Raw genomic sequence first — 17,186 nt, 5'->3', positions numbered from 1 at the left:
CCATTGCCCCTCGTCCTGTCACTGCAGGCCTTTGTAAACAGGTTCTCCCCAGCCTTCCTGTAGGCTCCCTTCAGGTACTGGAAGGCTGCTATTAGGTCTCCCCGGAGCCTCCTCTTCTCCAGGCTGAAGACCACCCTGACACATCGGGTGGGAAACAGAGGGCTGTCACCACCCCATCCCTGGCGTGAACCCTCCCCTCCTGCTGCATTTTGAGCCCTCCTCTGTTTTTTTTCCCCCCAACCCCACCTCGGTCTGCGTGCCCGGCGCTGCAGGTGTATCGTGAAGATCACGGGGGAGATGGTGCTGTCGTTCCCTGCGGGCATCACCCGACACTTTGCCAACAACCCAGCTCCGGCGGTGCTCACCTTCCGCGTGCTGAACTACAACAGGCTGGAGCACGTCCTGCCAAACCCCCAGCTCCTCTGCTGGTAAGTCCCTCCCCCCCAACCCGCATCCCAAAGGAAGATTTCCAGAAAAACAGGGGGTTTCGCCAAAACACACGGCCCGAAGTACCTTCTGTGGAAACCTGCCCAGATTTTTGGGAAGGAAACTCTCAAGCCCTTAAATATTTGCCTCGGAGAGCAGCCCCTTTGCCAGGCTGAAGGGCATTGGCAGAGAGGAGCCAGCACCTTGATTGGGTTTGCTCGTTTGGTGCTCGTTAGACCTCCTGGTTGCAAAATGGTGACCTCCAGGCTTGCCTCTGCTGTGCCTCCCTGGAGGTATCCGAGGACAAGCCAGAGATAAACAAGAGGGAGGTGAGATATCTCTAAATGTGGGATTCAGCCCAGAAACCCCCCCCCACCCTGGGCTGCATCCCCAGCAGCGTGGCCAGCAGGGCTGGGGGGGGATTCTGCCCCTCTGCTCCACTCTGGGGAGACACCCCCAAACTCTGGGGCCACCACCATCAGAAGGACATGGGGCTGTTGGATGGGGCCAGAGGAGACCACAGAGATGCTGGGAGGGCTGGAGCCCCTCTGCTGGGAGGGGGGGCTGAGAGAGTTGGGGGGGTTCAGCCTGGAGAAGAGAAGGCTCCGGGGAGACCTTGGAGCCCCTTCCAGTCCCAAAAAGAAGAGGGGCTCCAGGAAAGCTGGGGAGGGACTCTGGATGAGGGAGGGGAGCCCTAGGAGGAGGGGGAAGGGTTGGACCCTGAAAGAGGGGAGATGGAGCTGAGATGTGGGGAAGAACTTGTTTGGTGGGAGGGTGGTGAGAGCCTGGCCCAGGTTGCCCCGAGAAGCTGTGGCTGCTCCATCCCTGGAGGGGTTCAAGGGCAGGTTGGAGGGGGCTTGGAGCAACCTGGTGTGGTGGGAGGTGTCCCTGCCCAGGGCAGGGGGTGGCACTTGATGATCTTTATGGTCCCTTCCCACCCAAACCACTCTATGATTAAACACGGTCCCAGCTTGTGGCCGGTGCCGCTGCCCTGCGTGATTTGTAGAAAAGCTTTCTTCCACCCAGGTGGGTCACACGAAGGGTTAATTCTCCCTCTGTGCAGTGACAACACGCAGAGTGACACCAGCACGAAGGAGTTTTGGGTCAACATGCCAAATCTGATGACTCACCTAAAGAAGGTATCGGAACAGAAACCGCAAGCCACCTATTACAATGTGGATATGCTCAAATACCAGGTAGGGGTTTTTTTGGTGAGATAAATCCGTGCCAAAAAATGCGTGCTGAACTTATAGACGTAAAAGATGGTATTTCCCTAGTGCAGAGTGGAGATAACGTGAGTTGAGGGCATGCTGTCCCGCTAGTCCCTTCTGCCTGTCACTAGATTTTTGCCTGATTTTTTTGAGCCTGGTACAAAATTTGCTGTGAGAGTACGAGATGTTGTCACCTCTGAAACCAAATGTCGATGACCGCGTTCTGTAAAATGGGATTTCTCCCTTCACCCCTACGGAAACTAAATGTTTTTTCTGTCATTTTGGAAGGTATCTGCCCAGGGTATTCAGTCTACTCCATTAAACCTTGCAGTGAGCTGGCGGTGTGACCCTGCAAGCACTGACCTCCGCATTGACTACAAATACAATACAGAGGCAATGACCACACCGGTCGCTCTAAACAACGTCCAGTTCCTCGTCCCCGTCGACGGAGGAGTAACCAAACTCCAAGCTGTGCTTCCTCCCGCTGTCTGGTAGGAATCCCTCACCCCATAAAAGCCTCTTTTGCTGGCCCTGCCCTGGTCCTGCCTAAAAACAGCCCTGGGGAGGTGTCTGTGGGTGGCATCTGAGGGCATGATAGGGACCCAAAACTGTCGTCTTCTTGCAGGAGGAAGCGTGAAACCCCGCTGTGATTTATTTTCTTTTTTCCCTTGCCATTCCCACACGCAAGCACGTGTGCAGGCGGCAGAAAAACAGACCCTTATTTCATGTTTTTGGCTACTTTTAACCCCATGCCCAGAGGGATGTGTGGGCATCACTGCTGATCACAGCGGGGAAGGAGGGCACGGCACGGCCCCGCTGCCCCTCACCCACCAGAGTGGTGCCAAAGAATGTTTATCAATATGGTGACAGGCACTTTCAGCGGGGAAGGAGGGCACGGCACGGCCCCACTGCCTCTCGCCCACCAGAGTGGTCCCAAAGAATGTTTATCAATATAGTGACAGGCACTTTATATATATAAATAAAATATAAATATAAATACATAATATACCTGCAATCCAAGTGCAGTATTTTCCTGCCAGGGTCAATCCCAAAGCCAGCCTCCCAGAATTACAGCTCTGGAGAGTGGCACTGGAGCTGCTCCCCACGCGGCCGTTAGCAAAATTCAGATGTCTCCTTCATAACTCCCAGTTTCCTACAGAAATGTTCTTCTTCCCATGTCAGATGTCTCCTTCATAACTCCCAGTTTCCTACAAAAATGTTCTTCTTCCCGTGTTTTTCTTTTTTTTTTTTTAGGAATGCCGAGCAGCAAAGGATATTGTGGAAGATCCCTGATATCTCTCAGAAGTCAGAAAACGGAGGTAATCCCCCAAACGTGCACGTTATTAACTCTGAACACTGAAATGGGGCACTGACCCTCCTTGGTCATGCCCAGACACGGGGGGAAGATGCTGTTTGGAGCCAGGAGCTTTGAAAAGCAGGGATATGTGCTCCTGGCAGCGTTTTGCCAACCACCTTGGCATCACAGAGGGTGTTAACACACCGGGTTTGGATGGGGTTTGTTTGCCAACCCCTTTCCTCCGTTGACCCTCTGCACCAGAGGAAATGGTCTGAAGCTGCAGCAAGGGAGATTTAGATTAGATAGTAGAAAGAATTACTTTACTGAGAGAGTGGTCAGGCACTGGAACAGCCTGCCCAGGGAGGTGGTGGAGTCACCATCCCTGGAGGGATTTAAGAAACGTGTAGACGTGGCTCTTCAGGGCATGCTCTAGTGCCCAAGGTTATTGGTTATGGAGAGGTGTTCAGCGTGGGGTTTAGTTGGTGGGTGCGGTGTTTTTGGTGGGCGTTTGGTGTGGTGTGTTTTTTGGTTTGGTTTTTTTTTGTGGTTTTGTTTTGTTTTGTTGGTTTTTTTTGGTTTTTTTGTGGTTGGACTCGATGATCTCAGAGGTCCCTTCCAACCACTAAGCTTCTGTGATTCTGTGATTCTGTGAAATGACATTTGGAGGCCCCACGTTGCATCCCTGTGGTGGGGACCGCAGCCTCCCACGGGTGGTTTCTCCACCCATCACCCACGCAGCTCAGCCGCTTCCTATCACTGGGGTGCCTGAAAAGTTAAAATCTGCTGGGAGGATGAGGGAGTTTGGCTTTTTTTCCCCCCTCCCTGGGGGGGGGTTGCTGCTGGGTTGGGTACCACCGTGGGAGTGGGCTTCTCTCGCCGCGCTTTGAGCATCCCTGGCCCAGGGATGCTGGGACGTGCCTCTCCGGGCTTATAAAGGGTTTCTTGGTGGGGCTGGGGGGGTGCTTTTAAATCGCAGGTGTGGGCTCTCTGCTGGCCCGATTCCAGCTCTCGGAGGGGCCGAGCACCCCGGCCCCCCTGGCCGTCCAGTTCACCAGCGAAGGGAGCACGCTCTCCAGCTGCGACATCGAGCTCGTCGGCGCCGGCTACCGCTTCTCCCTCATCAAGAAGAGGTTTGCAGCAGGTAGGTGCCTGGCTGGTGGCTCCTCTCGGCATGGCAGTGTCCCCAACGGTCCCCTCTGCCCCATGCTGGTTGTGTATTTGTTGACTGCTCAAGCCCAGAGGTGCCACCACAGCGTGAGCCTTGCGTTTCACGAGCTCTTTCCTGCTCGTGGGTCCTGGGGGGATCTCCAGACAGAGCTTTCACCCCATTGCAGCAAAGAAAGACAAGTGTTTTCCCTTTTTGCCCCATTGCTGAGTAGAAAAAAAAGAGTATTTTGCCACATTCTGCTGGTGCGTGGCAGCAGCGTGGCCGAGGGGCTGGGGAAGGTGGGCGGCCATCCCCTGGGAATCGGGGCTGCTCCCTCCCCACCCCTGATTTCTGATCCCATTTCTAGGTAAATACTTGGCCGATAACTGATGGAAGCTTATGCAAGTCTATGGAAAATAATATGGAAAATACCCAAGGACTGCTGTGCGTGGAACGGGTTTTAATTGCAGTTTAAGGAAAATGAACTAAATCCTGCACTCGGGACATTTCTGTTGGAAGTGTTGACAAACTTTCAGCAAATTTTTTTCCTTGGAAAACACCGTCTTGACCAGTCCTACAGTATTTACTTCTAGATGTAACATTGTTAATGGTTTTAAAATGTAATTATTGTATTTGTAAATTGTACTCATTCCAGTAAGGCTGTATTTTGGCAGTTAGACACTTGAGTTTTAGCATTTTACCATTCATGAAATGGATGTAATTTAAACTGTGGTATATAAATCTAATAGTAGTACTGTTGAATGGCACAATGCTTACAGAGGTAGATTACATTTTGTCAATATATACGATTTAAATACAATACTGATAGCTGTTATGAAGGGGGTGCCTCATAAAGAGAGAGGGCAGTAGGGCCGACGTGCTGATTTATTTTTTCCTTCAGTCCTCAGTCTGTCTCACGGCGCTGAAGAAGCAGCTCTATCTTCAGGTTTAGCTGGTTTAACTCCAGAAAAATATCACTGTAAATGGCGAGGTTCTTAATACAGTCTCCCAGCAAAAAGCAGGGGAAAAAAAACTCACTTCTATAAAGAGGATTTACGTCAAATTTTCGTTGCAAGGAGCCTCCGTGAACGTGTCTGTGATCTCCTACAGCCCCAGCGCCGGCAGCGAGAGGGTCTCTTTGCCCCACGTCCTTACGTTTTGCAGAGATGCAGATGAGGAAATAAGCAGGGAAAGAGGCTGGAAAGTAAATCTGAGCTCACAGCACCATCCGGAAATGTTATTGCTGTTTTTAAGGATGCGTTTTCTGAGCAGTCACCAGATTTTCGGTCGCGTTTCTCTATTTTTTTGTTTGTTTTTTTCAATGTATTTTTTTTCCCCCTCCATTTTTGAAAGCCCCATGGGTTTAGAGAATGCTTTAAGGACATGCAGCCCCTCCATGCCTTTCTATTTTATACTAATTAGGCAGGAAAACCTATACATATATATATATATGAGAGAACAAATGCAGCCCACAGCTGCCCCTTGGTGGGACACCTGGTGCTGGGGGAGCAGGAGCAGTGTGGGAGCTGCCGAAATCCCGTGGGGCAGGAGTTTGCCATCGTGGAGATGGGAAAATGCATAAAAGTGTTAAACGGGAGGTTGCGGGGAGGGAAAAACTGTCCTTCTGTGTTTTTCCTGAGCCAGACCCTCTCTGTGCATCCCCTGCGCGGTGTTGGATGGTTTTTAGGTGATGTCTCAGCCTCCTGCTGGCAACATGCTGAGAGCGTTCATGGCACTGAAGGTGGAGAGCTCGTTTTAATGGCAGAATTCGGGGATTTGGGGAAAAGAAAGAAGGGATCTTTTTGAAATCAAGTGTGGCTGCCATTCAGGTGCACAGAGAAGCACAGGAGCATCCGCCAAAGAGGGTGCCGGGGACTTTAGAAATGTGCAAAATGACAAATAGTGATAATTTTACAGTCACAAGTGTTGCCAGGATTAGGCTTGGAGCGTTTGCGTTGGAAAACTTAGGCTGTGCGCTGGGCAGTGCTTGCTCACAGGGCAGTCCGGAGAACCTGAAAGCAGATGGGAGAAACCAGAAATCCCTGCCCATCTTAAAAGAAAATAAGGAAATCTGGAGGCTTTTTCAGTCCCGAGATGACTCCCAGGCGGATGTTTGGTCATGGGGTGGTTGGGTTGTGTGCATGCTCAGGAAAGGCAGCGACCCAGAAGTTAAAGCACAACTCGGTTATGCGACTTCATACATCCTTGCAGGTTTTGGAAGCAAACTCTTGGATGGAGCGTTCAACTCCTTTAATAATTTTCCCCCCCCTGCAATGGAAATATGTACAAATGGTGTCACCTACCCCTCTCTGAGAGGGCAAAGTCTAAGAATCGGGTTTTGCATAATTGGTTCATGCTGTGTACAATTGTTATAAAGTCATGCTTCCAAGAGAGATCTATGTCATAGTCCTGAAAATAAGGATTTTATAATGTAAATATTACCAGAACATAGATATTTTACTTTATATTTCATTTGAAAGACAAGGTGTTTACATTAGCGTTGGGTTTTTAAATGCTTTTTAAACAAAAGAAAAAACCCATAACCCAAAGCTCCCCAAGCTTTTGTGCTGTCCCCCTAAATGGCGGTCACTTTTTCGGGGTGCTGGGACACAGCCCCACTGGCCTGGGTGGAGAGATGAGAAAGGTCTGCACCTTTTCTGGGATAAACTCCCTGGCAGACCCGAATTCGATGTGTTTGCAGCCCCACAGGGACACTGTCCCTCTCCAGGTGACACAAACCAGCTACTCCCAGCTCGCAACCCTGGGACCGAAAACGGTGGTTTGGGATAGAATTTTTACATACTGCTTTTTCTATTTTCTTTGCATTATTTTCATGTTGAACGGTGTGTTTCTGCTTTTCCCCCCCCAAGCACAACCGCCCTCCTGGGCTCCTTTGAAAGGAGATGCCACTCCACGGCTGCCATTCAGGTGCACAGAGAAGCACAGGAGCATCTGCCAAAGAGGGTGCTGGGGACTTTAGAAATGTGTAAAATGACAAATAGTGATAATTTTACAGTCACAAGTGTTGCCAGGATTAGGCTTGGAGCGTTTGCGTTGGAAAACTTAGGCTGTGCGCTGGGCAGTGCTTGCTCACAGGGCAGTCCGGAGAACCTGAAAGCAGATGGGAGAAACCAGAAATCCCTGCCCATCTTAAAAGAAAATAAGGAAATCTGGAGGCTTTTTCAGTCCCGAGATGACTCCCAGGCGGATGTTTGGTCATGGGGTGGTTGGGTTGTGTGCATGCTCAGGAAAGGCAGCGACCCAGAAGTTAAAGCACAACTCGGTTATGCGACTTCATACATCCTTGCAGGTTTTGGAAGCAAACTCTTGGATGGAGCGTTCAACTCCTTTAATAATTTTCCCCCCCCTGCAATGGAAATATGTACAAATGGTGTCACCTACCCCTCTCTGAGAGGGCAAAGTCTAAGAATCGGGTTTTGCATAATTGGTTCATGCTGTGTACAATTGTTATAAAGTCATGCTTCCAAGAGAGATCTATGTCATAGTCCTGAAAATAAGGATTTTATAATGTAAATATTACCAGAACATAGATATTTTACTTTATATTTCATTTGAAAGACAAGGTGTTTACATTAGCGTTGGGTTTTTAAATGCTTTTTAAACAAAAGAAAAAACCCATAACCCAAAGCTCCCCAAGCTTTTGTGCTGTCCCCCTAAATGGCGGTCACTTTTTCGGGGTGCTGGGACACAGCCCCACTGGCCTGGGTGGAGAGATGAGAAAGGTCTGCACCTTTTCTGGGATAAACTCCCTGGCAGACCCGAATTCGATGTGTTTGCAGCCCCACAGGGACACTGTCCCTCTCCAGGTGACACAAACCAGCTACTCCCAGCTCGCAACCCTGGGACCGAAAACGGTGGTTTGGGATAGAATTTTTACATACTGCTTTTTCTATTTTCTTTGCATTATTTTCATGTTGAACGGTGTGTTTCTGCTTTTCCCCCCCCAAGCACAACCGCCCTCCTGGGCTCCTTTGAAAGGAGATGCCACTCCACGTTGGTGCTTTATTTTTCCTGCCCTGTCTGAGGTCTGAGCAGAGTGGCAGAGTGCCCCGGGGATGCTTATTTTGTCCCTTTTTTGTTTTTCCACGTGCTGTATGAGCGTGGTACCCCAGCATTACCCTTACAGCATCCCTGGAGGGGTTCAAGGGCAGGTTGGAGGGGGCTTGGAGCAACCTGGTGTGGTGGCAGGTGTCCCTGCCCAGGGCAGGGGGTGGCACTGGGGGGGCTTTGAGGTCCCTTCCCACCCAAACCATTCTGTGATTCTGTGATTACCCCAGGCAGGAGGAGGGAATGGACCAGTTGTGTTTCTAAGTCTGAAGAGCAGGAGGCTGGTCTTCTTTCTGCCTGGCTTTGAGAAGGCATCAGCAGGAAAAAAAGATTATGGGCAGCAGCTCGGGATGTATCAGATTTAAATTTAAAGCAGCAGATAGAGATGTTTATCCCCCATTCCAGCTTCTGGAGTAGTGGTGAGAGCCCCTCAGAGAGGCCACGGGGGATACAGTCAGGGCACTCTGCAGGCTTCACCTCTGCTTTTAGGGATGAAAAAAATGTGTATTTTCAGGGGATTTGGTACTCCCTGCCCGCTAGCAGAGAGCAGTCACGTCAGCAGGGAGCTGAAAAGGCAGCAGCCTGCAAGTCACCTGAATTTCTAGAGCTCGACGTCTAGAGGGGTTTTTGCCAAGTCTGTCCGAGGCTAAAAAGGGACTCAGCCTTCCAGCACTGCCCCCCCAAACTCAGCAGCACTCAGATCTCACCATCTGAGTTAAAAAAATAAAAAAGGATAAATAAAGAAGGCATTCAAATAGTAACTGGGTGTGATGCATGCACAAAAAAGCTTACTTGCGTGGGCCTTTCCCTTTAGAGTGTGTCCTCAGCCATCTCTGCCCCCCTCGAGGGGTTTTCCACTGGGATCCTGAGAGGGAGCATTTTTCTCCACAGACTCCTGCAAACTCGGGTCTTCAGACATTAGGAGCAGGAAGTATTTTATTTTTCCTTTTTTTTTTTTTCAACTTTTCTTCTTCTATTTGTTGCACACATTCACGATTCTCAGCCAGCTTACGGTGCTCCTCACAGGAGGTGTTTCAGACCAGTTTTTTTCTACTTTAGCAATATTTCTTAAGAATGATGAATTTTCTCAGTAGAACAAAATACTGTCAGATAGTAAACGTTTCAGTTGGTGCTTGCATTAAATATCACTCCCCTGTTACAAAGCTGCTTATTTTTGCTTTAAGGCCACTGTCCATTAAACTATTCTTCCTGCCCTTTTGGGATTTATCTATTAGAGGGGCTTTGTTAAATTTAGAAGGGGAAAAAAAAGTTTATGTTAAAATGACATCCCTTTTTGGCCAGGCAGGGAGGGTATGGGGAGGGAAGGTGGTTTCCCAGGCAGGCTTTATCTCCCCCTCACTGTCGGGGGATGCTGTTGGGGTATTTCTCATGGTAGTGCCTAGAATTTGGGCTGCTTGGGAAAAAACAAGAGAAACATGCTGCTTAAACTGATGATTTTTGAAGCCACACGCATCTGCAGGTCTGCCTTCTCCTTTGAATGTGACCACAGGGATCCGGGGTAGGTGTTTAGTGCACAGTCTTAAAAAACTGGTCAGCTCTTGCACGGGGTGATTGTTTTTCCACCATGTCCCTGCCGAGACCTTGCCGTGCTGCCCACGCCAAGTTGTATTTGTGTTCATTTGTGTTCATTTACCTAACTCTGGAGGATTCAAACCACTGCAGAGATTCCCACAGCACGAGCATCATGCAACCGCTGCGCTTTCTCCCAGCATGCAGAGATTCCCACAGCACGAGCATCATGCAACGAACCACCGCTTTGCTTTCTCCCAGCGGAAGCCTTTTTAAATGGCTGGACTGCAATGAAAAGGTGATATATTTTCAAATGACCTAAGAGAAAGTCAAACATTTTTTATTAAAAACATTTAGCCCTCCTTGGACCTCTCGCAGAGAAATTCTGCTCCATTTTACCTTTTTTTTTTGGAAATACGACCCACAGGTGTGTTGCCCAAACACCCATCATCTACTTGAGAAAGCCATTTCAACACACTGAATATGGAGTGATTTTTTTTCTTGCCCAAACACCCATCATCTACTTGAGAAAACTACTTCAATATACTGAATATGGAGTGATTATTTTTTTTTTCCCCTGCCCTTGTGTTGTTTTTATGTGAAAGTGTCTTGGTTAAAAAATTTAATTTTGAAGCTTACCATAACCAAAATATGTAACATCATCACATTGTGCTTTCCCGGTAAGAAATAACTGTCTCAAAGACTTCATTTCATAGCCAGAATTCTTCTTTTCTTCTGTTTCTCACAATTTCCCATGGGAAGTAGCCCTTGCAGAGCCAGGGAGTTTTTATGATCATCAGTATTTTAATTCTTATGTCGCTGTAAGGCTAGAGAAAGATCTGCTCTTCAAAGGTTCTCACACAAGCAGGACTTCACTGCAGACCAAGCAGTATGGGATGAAACATGCCAGGTTTTAGCGAGGCATTTGGAATATCTTATTCCTCCGCTAGAAATCTCTCTGTTTTTCGGGACACGGGGCGAATGGCTGCAGACTGGCCGTCCTGCTTTTGGGTTCATAATCTACCCAGCAGGGGGTTTTCCACTCCAAAACGCTCCAAGGTTGAGAAAATCACCCGGTTGCTTTGAGGGGATAAAAAATATGGAGATATTAGTCGTGGGCTGAGAGAGGAATGGGGTCAGGTTGTGAATTGAAGAATTGAAGCTCCGCTCCTGTGGCCACGGGCTGGGGATGGAGGGCTCCAGGCGCAGGAGAACCTTGCCATGACACCTCAGAAGCCAGAGGAAGCCCCAAAAGTGAATCGGCTTTCCCAGGGTAGTGCCCTGTATCATTTTACAAACTCCCTCGTGTATAAAAATGTTTATAAATATTTGTGGATTAAGATACACAGGTCTATTTTTAAGATTTAAGTTAAATAAGTTAATTAATGGCTGGCCTTTTTTGCCTAAACGTGCAATGAGATATATTATACCTTTAGTCTACGATGGCCTAGGTACTGCTTAGTCTGTGATGAAAACTTTGCTGCCTACCTACTGTTCTCAGAGAAAAAAAAAAAACTGTAAAAGACGTACAGGTTTGTTGCACACGGACTATCGCAGCAGCAAAGCTTTGTATTTGACCACTGGTAATATGAATGTGTTGTATTGACTTGTTGAAGATAATCATGAAACAACATATTTTAAATGTTACTTGCCTTATAGATTAGAATACGACTATGTGGATATCATTTTTTTGTAAATAATGTTTTTTATAAATGTCTCTCCTCCATCCTCCCCCGTCACCCATTTCACAAAATCTTGAATATGCAATTATTTACCATGCATAATGTTGCAACAAATAAATCCCCACGTCAGAACAAAGTTTATTAATTCTATACATAAGAACCACATTAAATACCCGATTGAGTTGCAATTTAAATGTGATTTTTTTTTTCCTTGAAAATAAACAGAAACCATAAAACACTACTTTTTCTGCGTGAGCTCTGCTTGCATGTGCATGTGGGGAGCTGTGGGGACATGAAGGACCATGGCTGTGTTGTCCCTAAATGAGGGTTCTTCACCCAAGCAAGCACCAATCAATGCACTGAGTAAGATATTTGTTTTTATTTCAAATCTGCACAATCAGGTGCCGAGCATTTAACAACAGCCTGCACGCCACACGTTTCAAACCGCCCAATTTTTATAATGATAAAATACAGCTGATTGGTCAATAATGATTCATTCACCACTAACTATACATACGCATCTAAGCTCATGTTGAAGGAGGTTACCTGATTAGCATGCTCATTATTCACAAAGGAGTATGTATTTTAGCATGATAATTGCCCGAGGTTAGTTTGGGATACACTCTTGGCTCGACTTTGGTCCAGGAGTTATAGAATCATAGAATCATTCAGGGTGGAAGAGACCCTTGGGATCATCAAGTTATCTAATGTCTAAGCAAATGACACCTCAGAAGCCAGAGGAAGCCCCAAAAGTGAATCGGCTTTCCCAGGGTAGTGCCCTGTATCATTTTACAAACTCCCTCGTGTATAAAAATGTTTATAAATATTTGTGGATTAAGATACACAGGTCTATTTTTAAGATTTAAGTTAAATAAGTTAATTAATGGCTGGCCTTTTTTGCCTAAACGTGCAATGAGATATATTATACCTTTAGTCTACGATGGCCTAGGTACTGCTTAGTCTGTGATGAAAACTTTGCTGCTTACCTACTGTTCTCAGAGAAAAAAAAAAAACTGTAAAAGACGTACAGGTTTGTTGCACACGGACTATCGCAGCAGCAAAGCTTTGTATTTGACCACTGGTAATATGAATGTGTTGTATTGACTTGTTGAAGATAATCATGAAACAACATATTTTAAATGTTACTTGCCTTATAGATTAGAATACGACTATGTGGATATCATTTTTTTGTAAATAATGTTTTTTATAAATGTCTCTCCTCCATCCTCCCCCGTCACCCATTTCACAAAATCTTGAATATGCAATTATTTACCATGCATAATGTTGCAACAAATAAATCCCCACGTCAGAACAAAGTTTATTAATTCTATACATAAGAACCACATTAAATACCCGATTGAGTTGCAATTTAAATGTGATTTTTTTTTTCCTTGAAAATAAACAGAAACCATAAAACACTACTTTTTCTGCGTGAGCTCTGCTTGCATGTGCATGTGGGGAGCTGTGGGGACATGAAGGACCATGGCTGTGTTGTCCCTAAATGAGGGTTCTTCACCCAAGCAAGCGCCAATCAATGCACTGAGTAAGATATTTGTTTTTATTTCAAATCTGCACAATCAGGTGCCGAGCATTTAACAACAGCCTGCACGCCACACGTTTCAAACCCAATGCACTGAGTAAGATATTTGTTTTTATTTCAAATCTGCACAATCAGGTGCCGAGCATTTAACAACAGCCTGCACGCCACACGTTTCAAACCGCCCAATTTTTATAATGATAAAATACAGCCAATTGGTCAATAATGATTCATTCACCACTAACTATACATACGCATCTAAGCTCATGTTGAAGGAGGTTACCTGATTAGCATGCTCATTATTCACAAAGGAGTATGTATTTTAGCATGATAATTGCCCAAGGTTAGTTTGGGATACACTCTTGGCTCGACTTTGGTCCAGGAGTTATAGAATCACAGAATCATTCAGGGTGGAAGAGACCCTTGGGATCATCAAGTTATCTAATGTCTAAGCAACTGCAATAGAACAGATAAGACACACTGTTTCGTTCACGTCCTATTCAAGGTTAAATACCTCCTGTGATGTCTCAACCATGTGCCAAATGACACTTCTTGATAAAATTTTAACTTTTTTCTTCAGACGTCAGCTGTGGGGGGTTGAGGGGACCCATGGAGACCACAGGGACATGTCAGGGCTGTAGAGGTCTAGGGGGACCTAGGGATCTGTGGGGTCCATGGGGATACACAGGGGCTGTGGGGACCTGTGTGGGCTATAGGGAAATGTGGGGACCTGTGGATGCCACAGGGAGATGTGGTGGGCTGTAGGCACAAGTGGCAGCCAAGAGGATCCATGGGGGCTATAGGGACCTGTGGGGGCTGTAGGTAGACATGGGGGGACCTATAGGCAGACCTATGGGGACCCACAGGGGCCATGAAGACATAGGGGGTGTGCAAACCCACGGGGGCTAGGGAGACCTGTGGAGGTTGCAGGGACCGACCCTCAGTGAGGGAGCTGTGGGGACACCTGTGGAAGCCATGGGGACGCCTGGGGCCTTTTAAGCATACTTGGGGACCTGTGGAGGCCATGGGGACCCATGGGGGCTGTAGGGGCACACAAGGGACCTGTGGAAACTGTGAGGACCTGTGGAAGCCATGGGGACGGATAGAGGCTCCAGGGACATGTGGGGACCCGTGGAGGCTGTGGGGACCTGTGGAGGCCACGGGGACCTGAGGGAAGCCGTGGTGCCATGTAGAGGCGGTAGGGACATGCAGTGACCTGTGGAAGCCGTGGGGCCATGGAGGCTGTAATGGACATGCAGAGACCTGTGGAGGTCGTGGGGACCTGTGGGGTTACAGGGACACGCAGGGAGACCCACGGAGCCTGTGGGGGCCGCCGCGACACAGGACGCAGGGAGGCAGCGGGGAATGAAGCCGGACTCGAGGCCTGGGGCGGGGGGTGCACAACGACATGGCGGCCTGTGCCGGTGCCACGGCCTCGGGCCGGGCGGGCAGGCGGCGGCCAGCACCACCCCGCGGCCGCCGGGAGCCGGAGCCGGGAGGCGGTGCCGGCCGCCTTCTTCCCGCCCTTCCGCCTCCCCTCAGCAGCGGTGCGGGGATGCACAGCAGCGCCGTCGGCAGCGACCCCCGCTCGGGTAGGTGCCCGGGCCGGGAGCTTCGGGGCGGGACGAGGCGCCTTCCTCCCGCCTTCAGCGCGGTGGGTTTTTCCCCTCAAAAAACCCCAGCTTAACCTCATCCCGCAGGTCCCCCCAAGCGTTTCCCGGTGGCGGCGGTGGATGATATCCTGAGGGATGTGGTGGGGAGCTACCTGAGGGAGCAGCCCTACGAGCCGGCCCGCTGCCGGGACATGGCCAGGGACATGGCTGAGGTACCGCTGGGCGCTCCAGGCGGCCATTTTGTCTTCACACCTCGACGGGGGGCCAGGGGGGCGGCTGTCGGGGCGGGGAGGCCCCCAAATGTAAATATCGAGTGTTAAAAACTGCTGGGGCAGGCTATCAAGGTGCATCAAGGGTTGGTCTGTGACAGGGGGAGGCTTAGATGAGTTAATGATGAGGTTTGTTTGAGCAGCTTGGCTCTGGCCAAGCACACGCTTCAGTAAAAGCTCTGTCCTGTGGTTGCCATGGCCAGAAATGCCGTTAATAAGTGTTAAATCTGCATCAGACCTTTCCCTCTAGTTATGGTGGTGTTTGAGTTCTGCACAGTGACATGAGTGCGAGTTCCTTGGTTAAATCCGGTCTTGCTGAGGAAAGACTGTCCCAACACTTTTAAGTCTTTCAGTTGATTTGGCTCAGAAGAGCATTTAAAAAAGTAGTACTGTTTGCTCTTCCTTTCCCACCCTGTGATCAGCAGGTAACTGTGAACACATATGGAGGAGAATATGGTGTTCATGTACAGTAACTCCTTACAGAACATTTGTACATGCATTTCTGGAGTCCAGCAGGAAGGTGTGCCGGCGGGGAGGCCCCCAAATGTAAATATCGAGTGTTAAAAACTGCTGGGGCAGGCTATCAAGGTGCATCAAGGGTTGGTCTGTGACAGGGGGAGGCTTAGATGAGTTAATGATGAGGTTTGTTTGAGCAGCTTGGCTCTGGCCAAGCACACGCTTCAGTAAAAGCTCAGTCCTGTGGTTGCCCTGGCCAGAAATGCCATTAATAAGTGTTAAATCTGTATCAGACCTTTCCCTCCAGTTATGGTAGTGTTTGAGTTCTGCAGAGTGACATGAGTGCGAGTTCCTTGGTTAAATCCAGTCTTGCTGCTGAGGAAAGACTGTCCCAACACTTTTAAGTCTTTCAGTTGATTTGGCTCAGAAGAGCATTTAAAAAAGTAGTACTGTTTGCTCTTCCTTTCCCACCCTGTGATCAGCAGGTAACTGTGAACACATATGGAGGAGAATATGGTGTTCATGTACAGTAACTCCTTACAGAACATTTGTACATGCATTTCTGGAGTCCAGCAGGAAGGTGTGCCTGGTTTTAGCAGATGGAGGTGGTGGTTCTCTTGTGAAAGGACCACAGCAGTGTACACCCACAGGGCTGGAAGAATTTGCCGTACACGTTTCAAATGCTGTAGCTCAAAGATTGTCATCAGGCTTGTTGCAAGGGCTCCACAGGGTGATGTTCTCTTGCCAGTCCCAGAAAAGCAAATCCCTGAGCATCCCCTGCATAGAGAGCTCACCGTGTTGTGTCTAAATGTGTTTTTCTCTTGCAGGTTATTAAAGCTCGGGTAAAGGACCTTATGGTACCAAGGTACAAGATCGTTGTGGTGACACATATTGGGCAGCTGAACGAGCAGAGCATGCAAATTGGAAGCCGGTGCCTGTGGGATCCTGCGAGTGATACGTTCTCATCATACGTGTTCAAGAACACTTCACTCTTCGCTCTCGCCAATGTCTATGCTGTCTATTTTGAGTAAGGAGGTAGCTGAGCTAACAGCAGGAATCATGAACATTCACAGAATCACAGAATGGTTTGGGTTGGAAGGGACCTCAAAGCCCCCCCAGTGCCACCCCCTGCCCTGGGCAGGGACACCTCCCACCACATCAGGTTGCTCCAAGCCCCCTCCAACCTGCCCTTGAACCCCTCCAGGGATGGGGCAGCCACAGCTTCTCGGGCCAACCTGGGCCAGGCTCTCACCACCCTCCCACCAAACAAGTTCTTCCCCACAGCTCAGCTCCATCTCCCCTCTTGCAGGGTCCAACCCTTCCCCCTCCTCCTAGGGCTCCCCTCCCTCATCCAGAGTCCCTCCCCAGCTTTCCTGGAGCCCCCCTTCTTTAGGGACTGGAAGGGGCTGGAAGGTCTTCCTAGAGCCTTCTGTTTAAGGGCAGTTAAGTGTGTGCCAGCCCCTCTGAGCTCCCCAGTTTGTTTCCAGTCTCCCTGGATGCAAATTAATTCTCCAGTAGGTAGGACCCCAGGTGGATGTTACTGGAAGCAGCTGGAATAGGAAATAACCCACAGCTGCTGCCTGCCCAGCCCTGGGGCTAGTGCTGGCCCATCCTGGGTCAGCTGTGGCCACTTTGCTCACAGCTGAAACTGCTGTTGGATTTTCGTAAGTAGGAGAACAAGTATATAACAAATTGCCTATTTTATCATGTTTCATGTGCAAAGCTGAAACTAGAGCAAGCTTAACCTCATCCCGCAGGTCCCCCCAAGCGTTTCCCGGTGGCGGCGGTGGATGATATCCTGAGGGATGTGGTGGGGAGCTACCTGAGGGAGCAGCCCTACGAGCCGGCCCGCTGCCGGGACATGGCCAGGGACATGGCTGAGGTACCGCTGGGCGCTCCAGGCGGCCATTTTGTCTTCACACCTCGACGGGGGGCCAGGGGGGCGGCTGT

At 48.9% G+C, this 17,186-nt stretch overlaps 2 protein-coding genes across 2 annotated transcripts in view; both read left to right on the top strand.

The window, feature by feature from the left end:
- The window catches only part of SGIP1 (SH3-domain GRB2-like (endophilin) interacting protein 1), a 66,710-nt gene extending 61,794 nt beyond the window's left edge, over window positions 1-4,916 (top strand). Inside the window, exons 20-25 of the mRNA XM_014937604.1 lie at window positions 273-428; window positions 1,490-1,622; window positions 1,926-2,128; window positions 2,892-2,956; window positions 3,911-4,075; window positions 4,449-4,916. Coding sequence (XP_014793090.1) covers window positions 273-428; window positions 1,490-1,622; window positions 1,926-2,128; window positions 2,892-2,956; window positions 3,911-4,075; window positions 4,449-4,471 — 745 coding nt within the window. The 3' untranslated portion in view covers window positions 4,472-4,916. The remainder of the gene's footprint in view (window positions 1-272; window positions 429-1,489; window positions 1,623-1,925; window positions 2,129-2,891; window positions 2,957-3,910; window positions 4,076-4,448) is intronic.
- Window positions 4,917-14,408: 9,492 nt separating this feature from the next.
- Window positions 14,409-16,411, top strand: TCTEX1D1 (Tctex1 domain containing 1). The gene is made up of 3 exons (XM_014937399.1): window positions 14,409-14,490; window positions 14,599-14,723; window positions 16,064-16,411. The coding sequence occupies exons 1-3, from the start codon at window positions 14,454-14,456 to the stop codon at window positions 16,265-16,267; spliced, it is 366 nt and encodes a 121-aa protein (XP_014792885.1). The 5' UTR covers window positions 14,409-14,453; the 3' UTR covers window positions 16,268-16,411.
- The last annotated feature ends 775 nt before the right edge of the window (window positions 16,412-17,186 follow it).

Source organism: Calidris pugnax, unplaced genomic scaffold (genome assembly GCF_001431845.1).
Source record: "Calidris pugnax isolate Ruff unplaced genomic scaffold, ASM143184v1 scaffold29, whole genome shotgun sequence".
NCBI classification, from domain to species: Eukaryota; Metazoa; Chordata; class Aves; order Charadriiformes; family Scolopacidae; genus Calidris; species Calidris pugnax.
Note: the sequence above shows the minus strand (reverse complement) of the source record. Positions and strands in the feature narration are given on the sequence as shown.

Excerpts from the sequence above, each read along its gene's own strand:
- TCTEX1D1 (XM_014937399.1), top strand. The coding sequence starts at position 14,454 with ATGCACAGCAGCGCCGTCGGCAGCGACCCCCGCTCGG. Across the intron at positions 14,491-14,598 it reads CGGCAGCGACCCCCGCTCGG|GTCCCCCCAAGCGTTTCCCG; the intron begins GTAGGTGCCCGG and ends CTCATCCCGCAG. Across the intron at positions 14,724-16,063 it reads TGGCCAGGGACATGGCTGAG|GTTATTAAAGCTCGGGTAAA; the intron begins GTACCGCTGGGC and ends TTTCTCTTGCAG.